Source organism: Heloderma suspectum, chromosome 3 (genome assembly GCF_057233095.1).
Source record: "Heloderma suspectum isolate Gila_16-S chromosome 3, 16-S_ref, whole genome shotgun sequence".
NCBI lineage: Eukaryota > Metazoa > Chordata > Lepidosauria > Squamata > Helodermatidae > Heloderma > Heloderma suspectum.
The window spans coordinates 107749254-107767836 of NC_139460.1; the positions used below are offsets into that span (position 1 = coordinate 107749254).

The following is an 18583-nucleotide window of genomic DNA, read 5'->3' on the forward strand; positions in this document are numbered from 1 at the left end:
AAGGTGGTCTGGTACCCCCATCTCTTTAAGAATTTGCCACAGTTTGTTGTGATCCACACAATCAAAGGCTTTAGCGTAGTCAATGAAGCAGAAATAGACGTTTTTCTGGAATTCTCTTGCTTTCTCCATGATCCAGCGAACGTTGGCGATTTGATCTCTAGTTCCTCTGCCTCTTTGAAACCCAGCTTGTACTTCCAGTAGTTCTCGGTTCGCATACTGCTGAAGCCTAGCTTGTAGGATTTTGAGCATCACCTTGCTGGCATGTGAAATGAGCGCAATTGTACGGTAGTTTGAACACTCTTTGGCGTTGCCCTTCTCTGGAATTGGAATATAAACTGGCCTTTTCCAGTCTTGTGGCCACTGTTGAGTGTTCCAATTGAGTGCAGCACTTTAACAGCATCATCTTTTAGGATTTTAAATAGCTCAGCTGGAATACTGTCATCTCCGCTAGCTTTGTTGTTAGTAATGCTTCCTAAGGCCCACTTGACTTCACTCTCGAGGATGTCGGGCTCAAGTTCCATGACCGCACTGTCATGGCTATCAGGGACATTCAGATCTTTCCCGTATAGTTCTTCTGTGTATTCTTTCCACCTCTTCTTAATCTCCTCTGCTTCTGTTAGGTCCCTGCCTTCTTTGTCCTTTATCATGCCCGTCTTTGCACAAAACGTTCCCTTGAGATCTCCGACTTTCTTGAAGAGATCTCTAGTCTTTCCCATTCTGTTGTTTTCCTCGATTTCTTGGCATTGTTCATTGAAGAAGGCCTTCTTGTCTCTCCTTGCTATTCTCTGGAACTCTGCATTCAGTTGGATATATCTTCCCCTTTCTCCCTTGCTTTTCGCTTCCCTTCTCTCTTCAGCTACTTGTAAAGCCTCATCAGACAGCCACTTGGCTTTCTTGCATTTCTTTTTCTTTGGGATGGATTTCGTTGCTGCCTCCTGAACAATGTTACGGACCTCCGTCCATAGTTCCTCAGGCACTCTGTCTATCAGGTCTAATCCCTGAAATCTATTCCTCACCTCCACTGTATATTCATCAGGGATATGATTTAGGTCATACCTGAATGGTTTAGTGGTTTTCCCTACGTTCTTCAATTTAAGCTGAAATTTTGCAACAAGAAGCTCGTGATTTGAGCCACAGTCAGCTCCAGGTCTTGTTTTGACCGACTGTATAGAGCTTCTCCATCTTTGGCTGCATAGAGCTTCTCCATCTTTGGCTGCAAAGGACATAATCAATCTGATTTCGATATTGACCATCTGGTGATGTCCATGTGTAGAGTCGCCTCTTGTGCTGTTGGAAAAGAGTGTTTGCTATGATCAGCGTGTTCTCTTGGCAAAACTCTATTAGCCTTTGTCCTGCTTCATTTTGTACACCAAGGCCATGCCTGCCTGTTATCCTGGTGATTTCTTGACTTCCTACTTTAGCATTCCAATCCCCTATGATGAAGAGGACATCTTTTTTTGGTGTTAGTTCTAGAAGGTGTTGTAGGTCTTCATAGAACCGATCAACCTCTGCTTCTTCAGCATCAGTGGTTGGGGCATAGACTTGAATTACTGTGATGTTGAATGGTTTGCCTTGGATTCATACTGAGATCATTCTATCGTTTTTAAGATTGTACCCAAGTACTGCTTTTCCCACCCTTTTGTTGACTATGAGTGCTACTCCATTTCTTCTAAGGGATTCTTGCCCACAGTAGTAGATATGATGATCACCTGAATTAAATTCGCCCATGCTTGTCCATTTGAGTTCGCTGATTCCCAAGATGTCGATGTTCAATCTTGCCATCTCATGTTTGACCCCCTCCAGCTTACCTTGATTCATTGATCTGACATTCCAGGTTCCTAAACAATATTGTTCTTTACAGCATCGGATTTTCTTTTCACCACCAGACACATCCACAGCTGAGTGTCCTTTGGGCTTTGGCCCAGCCGCTTCACTCTTTCTGGTGCTACTTGGAATTTCCCTCTGCTCTTCCCCAGTAGTATATTGGACACCTTCCGACCTGAGGGGCTCATCTTCCGGCATCATATCTTTTAGATACGTGATACATTCCATGGGGTTTTCTTGGCAAGAATACTGGAGTGGGTTGCCATTTCCTTCTGCAGTGGACCACATTTTGTCAGAACTCTCTGCCATGACCTGTCCGTCTTGGATGGCCCTGCACGGCATAGCTTATGGCTTCACTGAGTTACGCAAGCCCCTTTGCCACAACAAGGCAGTGATCCATGAAGGGGGATCAGTACTCACGTTCTGTAAAATTTACCTTTTCAGTAGAGACAGGATCTGTTCATTTAGTGGTAAATAATTCCTAATGATCCCAGATACTCTGCAAGACTTCACAAAGGTCTTCAGGATTTCAGTTTAATGGTTATGTCCCATTTTGTTCAGTGCAGTTTAGACAACCAAACTAATATTTCAAAGTAGAAAAGATCAGATTCAACTTTGGTTTGTAAGGATTTTCCAACATTAAACATTGGCAAGAATTCAAAAAATGACACAAATTCTGTGTTCCCAATGGGGAAATTGGTTCTGTCTTTCTCAAACTGCAGCCTCCTGCCCTGCCACATGAAAACCCCTTTAAAATGGAGGGTAGCTTTAAAAAACCAGTTTGATACATAATGGAGTTCTGCCATGCAAAGAAAACAAATCCCACTTAGCTCATGCAGGCCCTTGGACCTGCTTAAAGTAGCTCTTATAGAAGTATAGCCGTTGAGTTTTCGATGTTCTGCTTGAATATGCAAAAGAGCACCACCCAAACACAAGAGGAGATAGCAGCAGGCATGACAGAACCCCAAGGTTTGCAGAAGTACAAAAATCCTTTAGAAAAAATCCTAAGGCAAGGAGGAAACTTCAAAATCAGACCTATAAGATCATAAGAAGAGTCATGCTGGATCAGACCAAGGGTCCATCTGGTCCAGCATTCTGTTCACACAGTGGCCAACCAGCCGACGACCAGGAATCCACAAGCAGGGCATGAGTGCAACTGCACTTTCCCAGCCATATTCCCCAGCAACTGGTGTACGTTGGCTTACTGCCTCTGATACTGGAGGTAGCACAGAGGCATCAGGACTAGTAGCCATCGATAGCCTTGTCTTCCATGAATGTATCCAATCCTCTTTTAAAGCCATCCAAATTGGTGGCCATCACTACATCCTGTGGTAATGAATTCTATAGTTTAACTATGCACTGTACAAATAAGTACTTCATTTTATCTGTCCTGAATCTCCTACCATTCAGCTTCATGGGATGACCTTCGGTTCTAGTATTATGAGAGAGGGAGAAAAATGTCACCCTATAAAGGTGGTTCAGCAGCCATGGAATACTGACTGACTGTTGGCAGGGGGAGTGGGGGGACAGTAAACTGGGTTGGAGAAGGAATGGAATGGTGTATCATGAAGGAGGGCATCCTGACTGACTGGAACATTGAGCAGAAGAACTGCACTGAAACATTTTGTGGCAGATCCCATTTTTTTTCATCCTGTTATTCATTTTTATTCAGATTTGTTCTCACCTTTTTTTAAACGTGTCAGTATTCAGCACTGATAGCAGCTTTAGCTCTGTGCAGATGAAGGATTACGTAGAATGAATATGTGGACAGGTCATTCAGGATCATACCTGCTGGCTCTGTTCCTAACCTCTACAAGTTCACTGTGATTTAAGCCCTTTTTACACTTTCTAAATTACACATGTACTGAACATGCAGGGGAACTGGGATTGCCCACTGGCTTGGCCTCTGTCTGCCTCCTTCCCTGTATATATTCATTGGAAGGTCTGAAAAGGGATCTGCCTACATACTACTCTGTGCAGGATGTTAGGCTTGTCTAACTTCTTCCACTTTGCAGCTATGTACATAAAAGCTGTATGTGAATAGGCTTGGTATAAATGGGCATAGGGTGGTGTTTCCAGGCACATTCTGACCTCTGTCCTGATCCATTTATTCTCCCTGATACATAATCTCTACAGGGATTTTTACGCAACTAGACAGAAGCCACAGGATCCCTCTGTTCCTTGATGGTTTCAGTAGAGTACTTGGTATCATTCTAGATATTCACCTGGAGATATCTCCCCAGAGAAACTAAGCTTTAATATTTTGGTGGTTGTCTTTCACCCAGTCTTAGCAATTTAAATCATCATGCTTTCCCCCCTGTGCTTAATTCCTTAGTACATATTATAAGGAAACTTTGTTAAATGACATTAGAAAAGCCAGAGATAAGTATCAAGGAGAAGAACTGGCAAAGGAACTGGCCAGGATAAAACTTCGTATGGATAATACTGAAGTCCTGACTTCTGACATTGTAATCAATTTACTTCTGTCATATCGAGATATCCAGGTATGTTACATTTACCATAAAATGCACAATACGCAGTTCCTAATATTTTATTAGGATTTCTACCCATTGTTGGTTTAAAAATGAATGTTTTTAAAGATGATCATTTAATTTCAGAGCCAGTAATTTGCTGCAAATTTTTGTCCCCTTTTCTGTGATACTCCTCATCATGACTTGCAAGTTAACAAAGATGAACCATGTAACTTTCTGCTATCTAAATCTCAAATCTGAGTTTCATTTAATGTGTTCCTCTTACTTAGTGCCCTTGAGATTATAATTGTCTACAATCCTACCTGTAAGGCTGCTATTTTAATTTTACAGTGAGCTTGTCTCCAGCTGGAATTAAAATAATGTGTAAAGAGAAATGTTAACCACTTACGTAGAGTAACACAAGTGGGTTATTAACACGGGCAAGGACAAGTTCTATTTTGAATTGCATTAGTTCATAAATTCTAGCCTCAATAGAGTTGTGTGCTTTTTCCTTGTACGTAGAGAAAGCCTTTCTTCACACGGAGCTTTTATCCTGCAATTGAGATTGCTCCTTCACTGACGTTTGCAAGCTCTTTCCATGATGTCATGTACCTCCAGGGCATCTCCTGCACTAAATGCCCTTTGTTCCATTTTTTAAATAAATTGCAGATAATGAGCTATCAAATTACCCCCCCCCCTTGTGTTCCGCTTGAGTTCCCTCCGTGAAAAGTGTAAAAGCTGCAAAAGAGGAGCGAGATCAGTAAAAGCTAATGGAAGACTCAGATACAGGGAGAAGAAGGGGGAAAGGGGAGGGGAGAAAGGAAGTGGGTGAAAAAGGAAGTAATTGTGATCCTGCATTTAAAACAGAAGCAGAAAGCCCCATTTTAAATGCAGGATTTTAGGCTGGTGTAGAGATGCCCACTATCTTGCTAGCAGACTTTGTCCTAGGATGAAATGGCTGCCAAGAGAAAGACTACAAATCTTTCTTAAGCATCATGGTTACTTTTTCTCTCTTTTTGGGGGGAATATATTTTTATTTGTTTTATCTTTATAAATGAAATAAACAATACCAAGAATACCAACAACCAGATCAATACTGCAATTTCCCAGCAATACAATATTCTTATGAGGACACAACAATAACAAAAAAGAAAAGAAAAGAAAAAGGAAAAGAAGTAAAGAAAAAGAAAAGAAATTTCTTTCCCTTTCCCTCCCCCTCCCCCTCCCCTTTAAAGGATTAAGTTTAAACTCCAATACCCCCCAGCCTCTGATGCCATTCTATTTTAAAAATGATATCTATAACAACAAGCTTACAGTTTGATAAACAACCTTACATTTCAATATCATATCATCAATCTTATCTCAAAGAAACAGGCCTACAGTTCATTCCCAGTAGCCTATTTTAATAATAATGATGATGATGATGATTAAAAAGAAATATAGTGTTATATAATAATAATACTTAAAAATAAACCTTCAACAATCAGTAATATATTTTATACTAGATATATAAATGCATGTGCACAATACACCCTCAAACAATATATTTAAATACAGCATATCATATCTATTTTGGAATAAAGAAATAAAAAAGAAAAGAAAGAAAAGAAGAAAGATGAAAGAGAATAAACAAATATATGTATAATCATTTCTCTTCTGACCTAGCCTGGATCGTGTAGACTAAACATAAACAGTTAACAGAGCTTGTTTAAAGATTCCAGTTTATGGGGCTGTAACAGAAATCTCATGCATTTTTACATTCAGCCATGCCTCCACCATTCATGATTTAGAAACTTCTTCATCTGACCTTCAGACACAATGCAAAGTGTAGCAGGATATTTTAAGTAAGTTCATTTGTTTTGCCATATTTTTCGCTTTGATGAATTGCCTTCTTTTATTCACCACCTCTTTGATGTAATCTGGAAATAACATAACTTTATCTTGTTTCCAGGAAACAAGAAAGGCTTCCACCCTCTCTTGCCAAACGCAGGATATAATTCTTTGTGGAGACTTTGCAAATTGGTCTATGATGGTATAGTCAGTCCCTTTAGCATTTGGCACACGAAATGCCTGCCCAATATCAAGCAATAATCAGATGGGACAGGGAGTATCTCATGCAGAAGTTTATCCACACAAATAGGCAATTTAACATCATTAGACAGATTTTTAATCCCAATAACATGTACATTGGATCTTCGCGTGAAGGCCTCCATTTGGGAAATTCTGTTAGAGACATTTTTAAAACAAACTTGTGTCGTAGTTTCTTATATGGATTTCTCGTTTTAGGACCTATGTTGTGCTAAGCCTTACCTATGTAGATATAGGCATAGCTTAGATTATAACCAGACTCTTTCAGCTATTCTAGACACCAAATGTTTCCTACAATAAGAAAAAAAAGTGTAGCACTGAATACACAATCATATGCAAATACTGCCCAAGTTGTGACAATTCAAGAAAAAGAAGAAATGTATGTCAATGGCAGATGAATTTAAGAATGAGAAATGCATGTGGGCACATTTGGTATAGGTATATAAATGAAAGTCTAGGATGTTTAGCTAAATGAAAAAGTATTGAATGTGTATGTGAGTCTGAGATGGGGGTTCTGAGTTCCACCAGACTTTTAGGCTATAAAAATCAATGTTCTACATCCACAAACAAATGTAAAGCTTTGTGGAAGCATCATATATTTTATTTTTTGGAAGCCCTGGACTCTTGAATGAGAAGATCAGGTAAAAAGGCTTATAAATATTTTGCCTCATGGCTACTTGGGATAATAAGTGAGACAAAAATGCAGGCTATTTCTTTTAAACTATTCAATTCAAGTTTCATTCCCTGCCACTCGGTCTTCTAGCTCTTTAATTTTCGTCTCCATTTTTTGCCAAGATGCATTAATTAGATCCAAAGCTGCTTGCAAGGCGGTGATGGAATTTTGGATTAAATCCAGTCTTTTGGCTTGCTCCGTAAATTGCGAAGATAAAGTCTTTATCAGAGTAAATAATTCCCCTATATCTTTTGTTTTTGAAACTTTTGACACAGGAGGTACGAGGGGATGGGGGTTGGCAGTGATGCCAGCCCCTTTCTTCTCCTCGGTGTAGCCATTGTTGTTGTTATTGTTGTTCAGTTGTTAAGTCGTGTCCGACTCTTTGTGACCCCATGAATTAATGACCTTGCATGTCCTCAGATGTTCTCAAATATTGTTAAAATTTCTTAAATCATCCCTCAGGAGTTGTTGATATTTCTTAAAGCATATATTACAATGGAACACGTCAGCCCTGTTTTCTCCTAATAAATAGGAGTTTCAGAACAGCTTTTTGTGTTGGAAAAGCTCTGGGGAGATAATCCTGGAATCCAGCCCCCCCACTATCTCGTGGGAAGTACTTTTCTCCAAGATGTTATCCAGATGCTGTCTTGCCCCCCCTTTTTAATTCCAGGGGGTAGATGAAAAGGTTTTTCAACCTTTTAAAAAGCTGTTTGAGAAAGCTCCCACGGAGAGCCCGTGGGATGCTACCAGGGCGACATTGGTTCCAACCGGAAGTCACATCATGGTTACTTTTAACAAAATAGTAAGGTAAAAGTAAAAACTACTTGATGGATGAATTTTGTTTAGTGATACTTTCTTTTATTCCCCTATGAACTGTCATTAGGACTACGATGCTATGGTCAAGCTGGTGGAGACACTGGAAATGCTCCCTACTTGTGATCTGGCTGATCAGCACAATATCAAATTTCACTATGCATTTGCACTGAATCGGTAAGATTAAACCCAGTATGTATGCATTTATGGCAAAGGTAGTTGTTCCATTAGCGCAAAGGCATCTGCAACTTAAAATTATAGTTGCAACTACAAATTGGTACATTCATTATATGAGAAGTGATTGAAAAGTTCTCACCCAATCTCCAAACCCAGTTTCATTCTACTTAGACAGATAGCTTTTCAGCCACTCCACTGTTCATATATCTTTAATCTTCTTTGCTCCAGAAAGATATTTGAAGTCCTACAGAGTCCTCATCTGTTCCCACCAGCTGAGCAGTGGGGGAGGCACACAATGGGATCACTGCAGTCCCATCACAGGCTGATGGGTGCTGCTGATGGGTGTACTCCTCAGCAGTTTCCAGCCCCTATCAGCTGAACAGCGGGGAGTGGGGAGGTATGCAGTGGGATCTCAATGCGTCAGGTGGGTAGGTTTGCTGAGAGGAAGAACGAATGGTTGTGAGAAGAGCGGGGGAGGGGGAGGGGGAGGGCGTTTCAAGGTCTTGCTTACTGCTTGTTCAGCCCAAATTCACTGCTGCATGCAGATGTTCAGGGCAAAAAGGCTGCCCACCCCTGATTTCTATGCTACTTGAATGTATCAATATTTTAATTTTTTGGCATATTGTAAATTGAACAAATCCTGAGTGAGAGTAATAGACTGTGTAAGATGTAGACAAAATGGGCTGCTATGTGTGCTTCCCTACTCAACATGTACAGTAGAGAATAAAGAACAACTTCCCATTAAAAGAAGATAGGAGGCAGTCTCCATTTTAACAGAAATCTAGTTCAGTCAAGAATAATTGATCACATTGTTCTACTCACCTTCAGTATATGCTCCTTGTGCAATTGAAATTGATTGTGTTGTGCTTGAAAGTACTGTTGAAGCAGGTGTGTTCAAATATCAAGTTATCCAAAGGTCTTTGTTCCTTATTGTGTTTCAGAATACTTTTGCCTTTAATCCTTTACATTGTCTAATCCTTTGTGGTGTTTAATGGTTGTTGTTTTACTCTTGTGAGTGGCTTTGGGGACCCCTTCTAGGGCCAAAAAGCAGTTTAAAAATATTGTGTGTAAAACAAATGAAACTCGTATTCATTTGTAAGCACTCACAATTCATAGAAACAACTGATTTGAGAAATTAGAGCAGCTGAACAATGAGGTTGTGGTAAGCTTAACTGTGATAATATCTAATGTTTAGCTGTACTCTACTTTGGATTTTACATGTTTATTCATACATTGTTTATTACAGATTTACTTAAGATGGTTAAGTGTAAAACTTGCTGCAAAGGAACCTATAGCACTGGGAGAGTGTATGCAATGTGGCTTAGTGAAAAATTGTGCCTAGCGAAATTACATTAGTTATTATAATTCAAGAAAAATACATTAGGCCTAATCCAGCAATAATTTCATACATATTACACTTAAGTGTATGAGGGAGGAGGGAGGAAATGTATATACAGTGGCCTCAGATACTGTATGACAGCCTTCCTCAAACTGGTGCCCATGGCCATGCTGACTGGTGATGATGGGAGTTGTAGTTCAATTCATCCAGAGGCTGAGGAAAGCTGCTCTATGAAGATATGTATTCCTATCTTTGTAAAGAGACAAAAGGGAGTGTGCACCTGAGTCCACTCTATGCACTTTGTAAGGAACACATGAGATGGTCCACATCTGTGTGTGCATGCACTGTTCCTGACAATATGCTCCAGGATCCATAACTGTAGTTTGTTGACTTCCATGCAGCATACAACATGATAATCCACACTCAGGGGTTGAGTATGAGTTGAGTGTGGGTTGTCACCATGGGCTGTTGTTGAACCGTGGGTTATCACATTGTCTGAACCCAGTTGCGCTAATAAATTGCTAACAACAGCAAACCGTGGGTTGTTCATGGTTAATAAACCATGGTTTGTTAGCGTGGCTGGGTTCAGACAACACAACAACTCACGTTCAACCAAAAAACATGATTCATTGACAACCCGCACTTAACCTATACTCAGCCTTTGAGTGTGGGTTATCGTGTTGTCTGAACCCAGTCATTGATCTGTACTGGGTTGTGATTCTGTTGCTCCCCACACAGCTTCAAAAATTGCCTTTTATAAACTAGTTTAATACTATTTGTCAGTTTATTATTTTACATATGATTTTTTTCAATGTTGAGGCTGAACACAAATATATATAAAGTTTTAATGTGTAAATTGTGCTCTGACAGACATGTGAGTATGTTTACCTTTGCTGGCTTTCCTTGTAACCTGAATCTATAAACACTTTCTCATTTAGGAAAGGTAAGCAAAAATTACTGTGAAGCTATTTCCAGTAATGTTTAATGTAAGGTAAGCTGTATTATCATAGTACAACTTCAGTTTAAGACCAACCCAAGTTATTTTAGATTGTTTGCACCTCAACAGAGGTGCATAGCCTGTGGTTCCCAGAGTGCTCTGATCCCTCCCCCACTGCCAGTGTTCCCCTTGCCTCCCCTTTTCTTGATGATTGTACTGTTGCTCCTAGTGAGGAAAGAGCAATCTGTATGAGGACCTCTGGGGAGGGAATGGAGAGCTTTCTGTGTCAGAATTGGTAGGGAGGGTAGTTTAGAAGAGGCTCTCCACTCCCTGCTCTAGACATCCTCATACAGATTGCTCTTTCCGCACTCTGTGTCAGGGTTGCTGTGATAGGTGCATGCATAGTTGTGTGTGCCTGTGCACATCTGTGCGGCTCCCAACCCAGCATCTCATGTGGCTCTCGGGGCCAAAAAGGTTGTGCACCCCTGCACCACAATATGAAAATGCTGTGTGTACTTATTTTAAACACCAATTACTTTGTGAATGCCTTAATCATACTTATTGTAGGCTCAGCTGTCCTGTATTTTACTTACTGTGCAATCTGGCACTGAGGTTATATTTATACATGATAACTTGGATAAACTGTTGGTGACACCTGTTTCTAGGCTGAAGTTATAGCCTAAATACTATCCGTAGATAAACATGATGAAAAGATCACCAGACTCAGTGCCAGGACTAAAAACATATACTCTTTAACCCAACACCTCAGAGTCTCTTTCAGCTGTTAAACCTTTTCCAAGGAAAAGAAGTTATGAGTAGTATGATAGGACAATTTCTGGTCAACATAAGGATATTATATGCATCTGTCTGTCTCTCTCTCTCTGTCTCTCTCTCCTAATCTATAAGATAAAGGGAACTGAAAAAGCTCCAGGTGGTTTTTTGTGTGTGGGCACATTTCGGAGCTTCTGAACAATGTATGCTTATATGTAATGTTACACCATACCATCTCGCAGGGTGATGAGATGTTCCAGTGGTTCAGCACTTAACCAGTTTTGGTTTACTTTGGAAGGGGGGCAAACTTCAGATAGGATTGTTACATAGTTATATTATGCCAACCAGCTGTTTACTGTGGATGAGTACCAATCTGAGTCACACCCATAATGTGTGTTTTGTCTGCCTTATCAGCACTGACTGCATGTGGCAACAATGTACTTCACTTAAAAAACCATTTTGTTGCAGATCTTGTGTCCAGCAGCAGAGCTGTCATAACAAAACGTGTGTGTGTGTGTGTGTGTGTGTGTATATTGCTGGTTTAAAAGGCAGGATATGAAGATCCCCCCCCACACACACACACACAAAACACACTTCAAATTCAGCTCCAGTAGTCTCCATTATGCGAAATCTATTGAAATACATTGATCCAGTTCACATGATCAAACAAGTCTTGTTTAAATCAGTGGTGCCTGTTGTTGGATTGTTTGAGGACTGCTTTTCCATCAAACAAGCTATACAGCCCTGGTTCAGACAACATGACAAGCTGCACCTGGGCAGGTAATTAGATTAATGGCACCCGGCACATGCCACCAATTTAAACAAGCCACCATGGCTTAAATAAGTGACTTGCTTTGATTGTGCAAACCAAGTCATTATGACAAGAGATTATTCAAAAGTTTTGGTGGGAATCTGTGAATATCCTTGTAGGGGAAAAAATCTATAGTTTAGATGTTGGTAGTGACTAGAAACTTTGAGTGTTTCAGTGTAACCAACAGTATTGTTTGCCTTTATATTTCCATTGAAGCAAGTATGCAAAGCTCAAGAATACATGCAGTACTTTTGAAATTTGAAATCCAAGCAAAAATGCCTCTAACTATGCATGCCAAATTATAAAGTGGCATTTTTTTGTTGGGGAGTTCCAATGTTTTCACTGAATAATTATTTAAAATAATATATCTTGGAAGGAGGACAATGGCCTGTTTGTAGACAGATTGTACATAAAACAATGGCATAGATTCTTTGATTAACTTAAAACTACTTATAGAGGGCATAAGAAGAAGGTACCATTTTTTGTATTCTGTTAAAGGTGATATCTATTTTATTTATTTATTGAATTTCTTAATCGCCCATCTGGCCGGTCACCCGGCCATTCTGGGCGATGTACAGCAATACAATTTTAAAACAATAAAATTCTACTTTACAACTTGTTTCTAAAAATACCTTAACCCACCCCAAATGTGTGCCTGAACAACCACGTTTTTAATGCGTGGTTCATAAACACCATCTAAGAAGGAGAAATAAACTAATTGCCAGAGTTACATGGTGATGAGTGGATTTATATACATATTTATTCTGATAAAGTATAATTTTTTTGTATGCATGGTACCTCTTAAGAAGGCATACCGGCACAGATCCAAAGAGATAATTTCTGATAATATACCTAGCAGTTGTGGGACTGCTTCAGTGATGTTTCACCTGAAATGATCCCTTCAGATGTGTGTCTGTACGGTGGGAATAGCAGGCATACAAAAATTTTGGTAGGTATATGAATATGTGAATCATTTCTGTTTCTAAAAGAATTGCATAGTTTAAAAGAAATAGCCTGCATTTTTGTCTCACTTATTATCCCAAGTAGCCATGAGGCAAAATATTTATAAGCCTTTTTACCTGACCTTCTCATTCAAGAGTCCAGGGCTTCCAAAAAATAAAACATATGATGTTTCCACAAAGCTTTACATTTGTTTGTGGATGTAGAACATTGATTTTTATAGCCTAAAAATCTGGTGGAACTCAGAACCTCCATCTCAGACTCTCATACACATTCAATATTTTTTCATTTAGCTAAACATCCTAGACTTTCATTTATATACCTACACCAAATGTGCCCACATGCATTTCTCATTCTTAAATTCATCTGCCACTGACATACATTTCTTCTTTTTCTTGAATTGTCACACTTGGGCAGTATTTGCATAGGATTGTGTATTCAGTCCTACATTTTTTTCCTATTGTAGGAAACATTTGGTGTCTAGAATAGCTGAAGGAGTTTGGTTATAATCTAAGCTATGTCCATATCTACATGGGTAAGGCAACATAGGTCCTAAAATGAGAAATCCATATAATACTCTCACTTACCATTGCTTTGTATGATATGTAATGTATTCAACCTCCATAATACAAGACTTCTAGGCGCACACTCATTTGAATTTGCTTGAACCATTTCTGAAAACACCAGCAGCATGGGAAGGTCCTAGGAAGGGCCATCTTGGTTGTGGTAAAGATAGAAATACAGTCAAATAGCTGTATCAGTATATGGATGGGAATGATGTATGTGATAGTGAAGGCATGGTACAACCAACACAGGTTGGTTGTGCCCCAAAAGGGAAACCTCCCTTACACTTACCTATTTCATATCTCCATGTGAGGAAGACGGTGGCTCCAGGACAAACTGACTGCTATCTAGGGGATACCTTATGGTAACTCTGTGCCAGTCTCCTTGGTTATGAAACATGGTTATTGCAGCTGCCACTGCTTTCATATGGACCTTAATTTTTAGTGTTAATGCCATATTTTTAAAATAAATTTGTGGCCTGTATAGTATCTACTGTTGCTGTCTGCTTCTTTATTTCCTTCCCACTACAAAGTTATTTGAGTGTTAATATATATAATTAAGACATATCAAAGACAAAAGGTTTAATAGATTTCAGGCTGGCCTCCTAGGAAAATTAGGCCCCAAAACAAAGATGTCAAAATGTCCACAAAATGTGGCAGTTTACTCTGTTGACGAATTGTACAATCAAGTAACACATAAGGGGAATACCTGTAAGGATGCAAGTCCTCGTGCAGCACGTTGGGAGTGGCTGGCTGGCATTCTGCCTCTTTCCCAGTAAAGAAATTCACTGAAAGGACATTAGGAATTACGAAGAATTTACACCTTGCCTTGGTAACTACCTTCATCTCTTTGAGTAGAGTGTGTCTTTGTTTTGAGAAATTGAAGTCCAAACATTGTTTAAAATGTATTGGTTCACTGTATGATTTAGGATGCCTAAAGAGAATATGGACCAGCTCAAATGTCACATTCCCCATCCAATATTGTTTATTCGGTAAGGAATGAGCAACAAACGTGAGTGCTCATTTCTCCCCTCACATGCTCAGCTTAAGTAAAGATTTCCTGATTTGTTAAACCACACTTTGCCATGACAAGTGAAACAGAAAATTGGGTTATTGCTCCCTACAAAACACGATTGCGAACCAGGATCTACCAGGATCAAACTAGATCAAACATAATCATGGTTGAGCCAGGAAGCATTTTCAGTGACCTGGTTCGCACGTAACAGACAATTGTTATGAAGAATGCTTTAATTTACATAGACATATTACATACATGTAAACCAAACACATACTTGAGGGATCTTTTGGCAATGAACTCTGGGCGCTTAGGAAAACCTGATACACCCCAAAATTGAGAGAGTCAGAAACCACAACAAGGTATTTGAAAGCAATTCTTTGATTTATTAAAGAGGAATTTAAAATGAATTAAAATCACACATCAGGGGAACTATACATACTTTTGGGGAATTAGAATCATACATTAACACTCAGAAGGTTAAAGATAAGCATTTAAAGTCAATAGTGAAGTACACTGGAATGCATAGAAAAGCGTGTGTGTGTGTAGGAGGGAGAATGTGGAGGGGGGAGAACTCTTAGCTTGCGATGATTTGAATGGGGGAGTAACAGACTGGGGGGATTGAGAGAGAGTTTTAGAGCAAATGCAGGGTTTGGGGGAAAAGTGGATGGAGAAAGAGCTAAAGCCTAGGAGTTTTGGAGTTTGGTATTGGGTGGAATATTAGGAAAAGGGAAGGAAAGGGAGAGAAGGGGAAGAAAAGATGATGCAGGGATTTACCTCTCCTTATCTGCTGGCATGTGAAGTGATGGGAAGCTCTGTTGAGTTCTTTCTCTGGGAAGGAAGGGGAGCAAGAAGGGAGGAAAAGGGGGTGGAGTTGCTCTTCTGAGCAGAAAGGATGGAAGGAGTCTTCTTTCTCTCACTGCTTGTTCTATGAATTTCAGTTGCTGTTTTTATCCTTTTTCTCTCAGGATGTAGTAAACAGAATAAAACAAAACAAATCTTTCATACAAGATTACTCAAGGATGTGGGAGAATGGATTTTTAGGTGTCAGACATTAAGGGAAGAAAGAAGACAATGGGATTCTCTGTCTTTCCTGATGTGAGAAAAGGATGGGAGTCGATGGGTGCATATTTCTGGCTTTTACAGGTCTAGGTGAGCAAGATAGCCAGGGGGGGTTTGGTGATGGTTAGGGATATTGGAGAATTCCGCCACGGACTCCAGTGAGGCCAGATTCTTTAGAATCCGGCCCCCCCCCATAGTCTGTGGCGGAATGAACTACCCCCCCCGCCACCTCCTGAAATCTCCAGAACATACCTACCTGGCGGTGGTGGCGGCAGCTGCAGCAGCGGCTCCGGGTCATCTTCCGGGCTGCTGCAGCTGCAAATGGCAGCCGCTACGCCATTTGCGTCCCTGTCTTTTGCCGTGATAGGCTACGTAAGTATCTACGTAGCGGAGCCAGGTAAGTGGGGTTTCGTACAGCCCTAGCGATGGTCTTAAGCAAAGGTGACAAAAGAGTCATGTAGGCATGCTTGCTTACACAATATTGGGTTTTCAGGGTCCTACAGCTTTGAATTCTTTATTTTTCTTTCTATTTGGCTTAAACAGGAAGGTTAGAAATCAGCATAAAATATTTTCATGGTGGGGGCTTCTGTTGTTGTTGTCCTGAGGCAAGACCTGAAATTTGCAAGTGTTAACTGAGCAGTTAAGACAATCAGAGCACAGTGGCTGGCCAGAAAGTTTATGCAAGAAGTCTGCATCTCCTCTTGGGTTGTGCAAGTCCTTAACATCCTATGGGACCTATTTTTCTGCCCTTCTCCAAGACCAAAAAACCTTAGTCCCAGTACAGGCCACAGTTTCCCAGATCAACAGAATTTTGGGTACTTTGTAACACAATGGTTTAAACAACCATTGGGTTGTCATGCACAAGTGGGAGAGAATGAGTACACTGCTTCCCACATGCAAATCACTTCCACTTTTAATCAACAACCTACAATCAGCCTGTTTGTAGGTCGTTGAGCATGATGTGCAAATCTGGACCAATGGGTTATTTAGCCCCTACGCAACCCATCAGTGTGGATTCACATGTCACACTCAACAACCTATGAATGAGCCGATCGTAGGTTGTTGATTAAAAGTGGAAGTGGCTGATGCATTGCAGGCAGTGCACCCGCACTCTCCCACTCATCCCTGACAGCTGTTGTTACATGTGAACTGGCCCAGATAACGACAGCTTTTGGATGTCTGCTAAATGGAATAAATAAATAAAAATGTGACATCTGAACCAAGCTGCTATTTATCATCATCCCTCTCTTCTTTCTCCCCATTCTAATAGTTTATAGAATCTGACCAAACACCTAGTGAAGGGAAAAGGAATATTTTTTTGTCATGTGGTGTGTATTGAGTCAAATAGGAATTTACCTTTTGAAGGAATTATTCTGTTTGCTTAAGCACAGCAAGTTTTGTTCTACAGTGGTTGTTTTTAAATGCTTTCAAGTAAAACGTAACATAAGTAATTTATAAATATTGTGATTGCATTTCATAAATCAACATTGCATGAACAATGTTTTTGCGTAGTTATATTTTCCAGAACTGGGTTTAGTTACATTTATTTATATTTATTTATTTAAAACATTTTTACCCTGCTCTCTAGTCAAAAAGGCTCCTGTTGGGGGTAGAGCATTGAAAGTGCCAGTTGCTGTTAAAGATTCAATACATGCTACAAATGGTGTGCCATACCTTGGCAAACAAATGTGGCAGCTGTTTACTACACTTCCAAAAAACCATACATTCTCTTTAATCCAAGGAACTCCACAATGTGGAAAGCACTTACATTATTGGATATTAGAGTTGTATATTGATCTGGCAATGTGTACAGAACTTTCATTCCATTATAAATTAATGAAAGGTTTTGGTCAGTAGTAATTAAATAATCTGATGTGGAACTGCTGATGTAGACTAAAGAAGTTTTATTCGCTCTACTTTTGAATAATGAGAATTTCATACAAATAAGTTATATTCGGTATAGTTGTACTAGAACTTCTGCAGGGAAATTATTCTGTCAATAGGCAAACAGGCCTAGAAGGATGTTTGCACAGTGATGTCATAGTTATCCTTTTATTATCTTTGAATTTATTCAGAAGCTAATATAAATTATCTCCTCTTCATGGATAAGAGTGGAAAAGTACCAGAAAAGTTTACCTGTTGCTGACTTGTTTGACATCACCAATACAATGGTTTTTAATATAAGCATCTTCCTAGATACTTTGGGATCAGCAACTCATCAGCAGATGTGATACTGGTTGATAAATATTTAAACTTCATTGGAGATTAGCAGGATGTTTTGAAGTGGCTTTTAAGCTGCAAAGTATTGTTTGCTTTTACTTGCAAATGTTTTCCTTTTTTTCACATAGATGTGTCATTTTTATGTAAACAGTGAGAGTGAGTCTCACATTTATTTAGTCTGTAAGACCTATACGACTTACTGTTCATGGTTAAATACAGGCAAACTGATATAGTAAACAAAATCCACATTGTTCTTCGTGGTCTCAGTGCATCACACACATGGGCTCTGCACCTGTGCTGAGCCTCGTTCGGGAAACTTCTAAAGCAGAGGAACATTTTAGTGGGAACCCTCTCCACTGTGCGTGCCCCATCAGGTTCCTGCCCATTCCCTCAGTTCTCTTTTGACTGCCTAGCGGTAGCCTCTTTGGGAGATTCCCCTGTTTGTGGATAACTTTTTGGCAGTGTTTTTACACTGGTGCTGAGGTCCTAGTTAGCTTTTTTCTCTGTTTTAATCTTTTCTAGTTGTCTTCATACCTTTTGGGGTGTGTGTTGTTTTTTTTTTACAAATCATCTGTTTGTCTTTTTGTCATCTACCACGGCTGTAGTCTTCTTATGGCCACAAAGGCCCCATTCCGTAACTGCGTCAAATGTGGGAGTAAGTTGCCCCCCACTGACCCTCACTGTTTTTGCCTTTTTTGCTTGGTTGAGGGCCATTTACCTGACACTTGTTCTTTGTGCCAGTCATTCACCAAACAGGCATGGAAGAATAGATCCGACAGGCTCAAAGCAAAGCTGTGGAGAAGGGCTTTGTTGGCTACAGATCCAAAAAACTCAGCCAACTCTTGTGTAAAGGAGAAGA

At 39.9% G+C, this 18583-nt stretch overlaps 1 protein-coding gene across 2 annotated transcripts in view; it reads left to right on the forward strand.

Annotated features, from left to right (window-relative positions):
* Positions 1-18583, forward strand: part of MAP3K15 (mitogen-activated protein kinase kinase kinase 15) — a 116122-nt gene that overhangs the window by 45300 nt on the left and 52239 nt on the right. For both annotated transcript variants that reach the window (XM_084844049.1, XM_084844050.1), the window contains 2 exons: positions 4160-4328; positions 7940-8046. In XM_084844049.1, coding sequence (XP_084700175.1) covers positions 4160-4328; positions 7940-8046 — 276 coding nt within the window. The remainder of the gene's footprint in view (positions 1-4159; positions 4329-7939; positions 8047-18583) is intronic.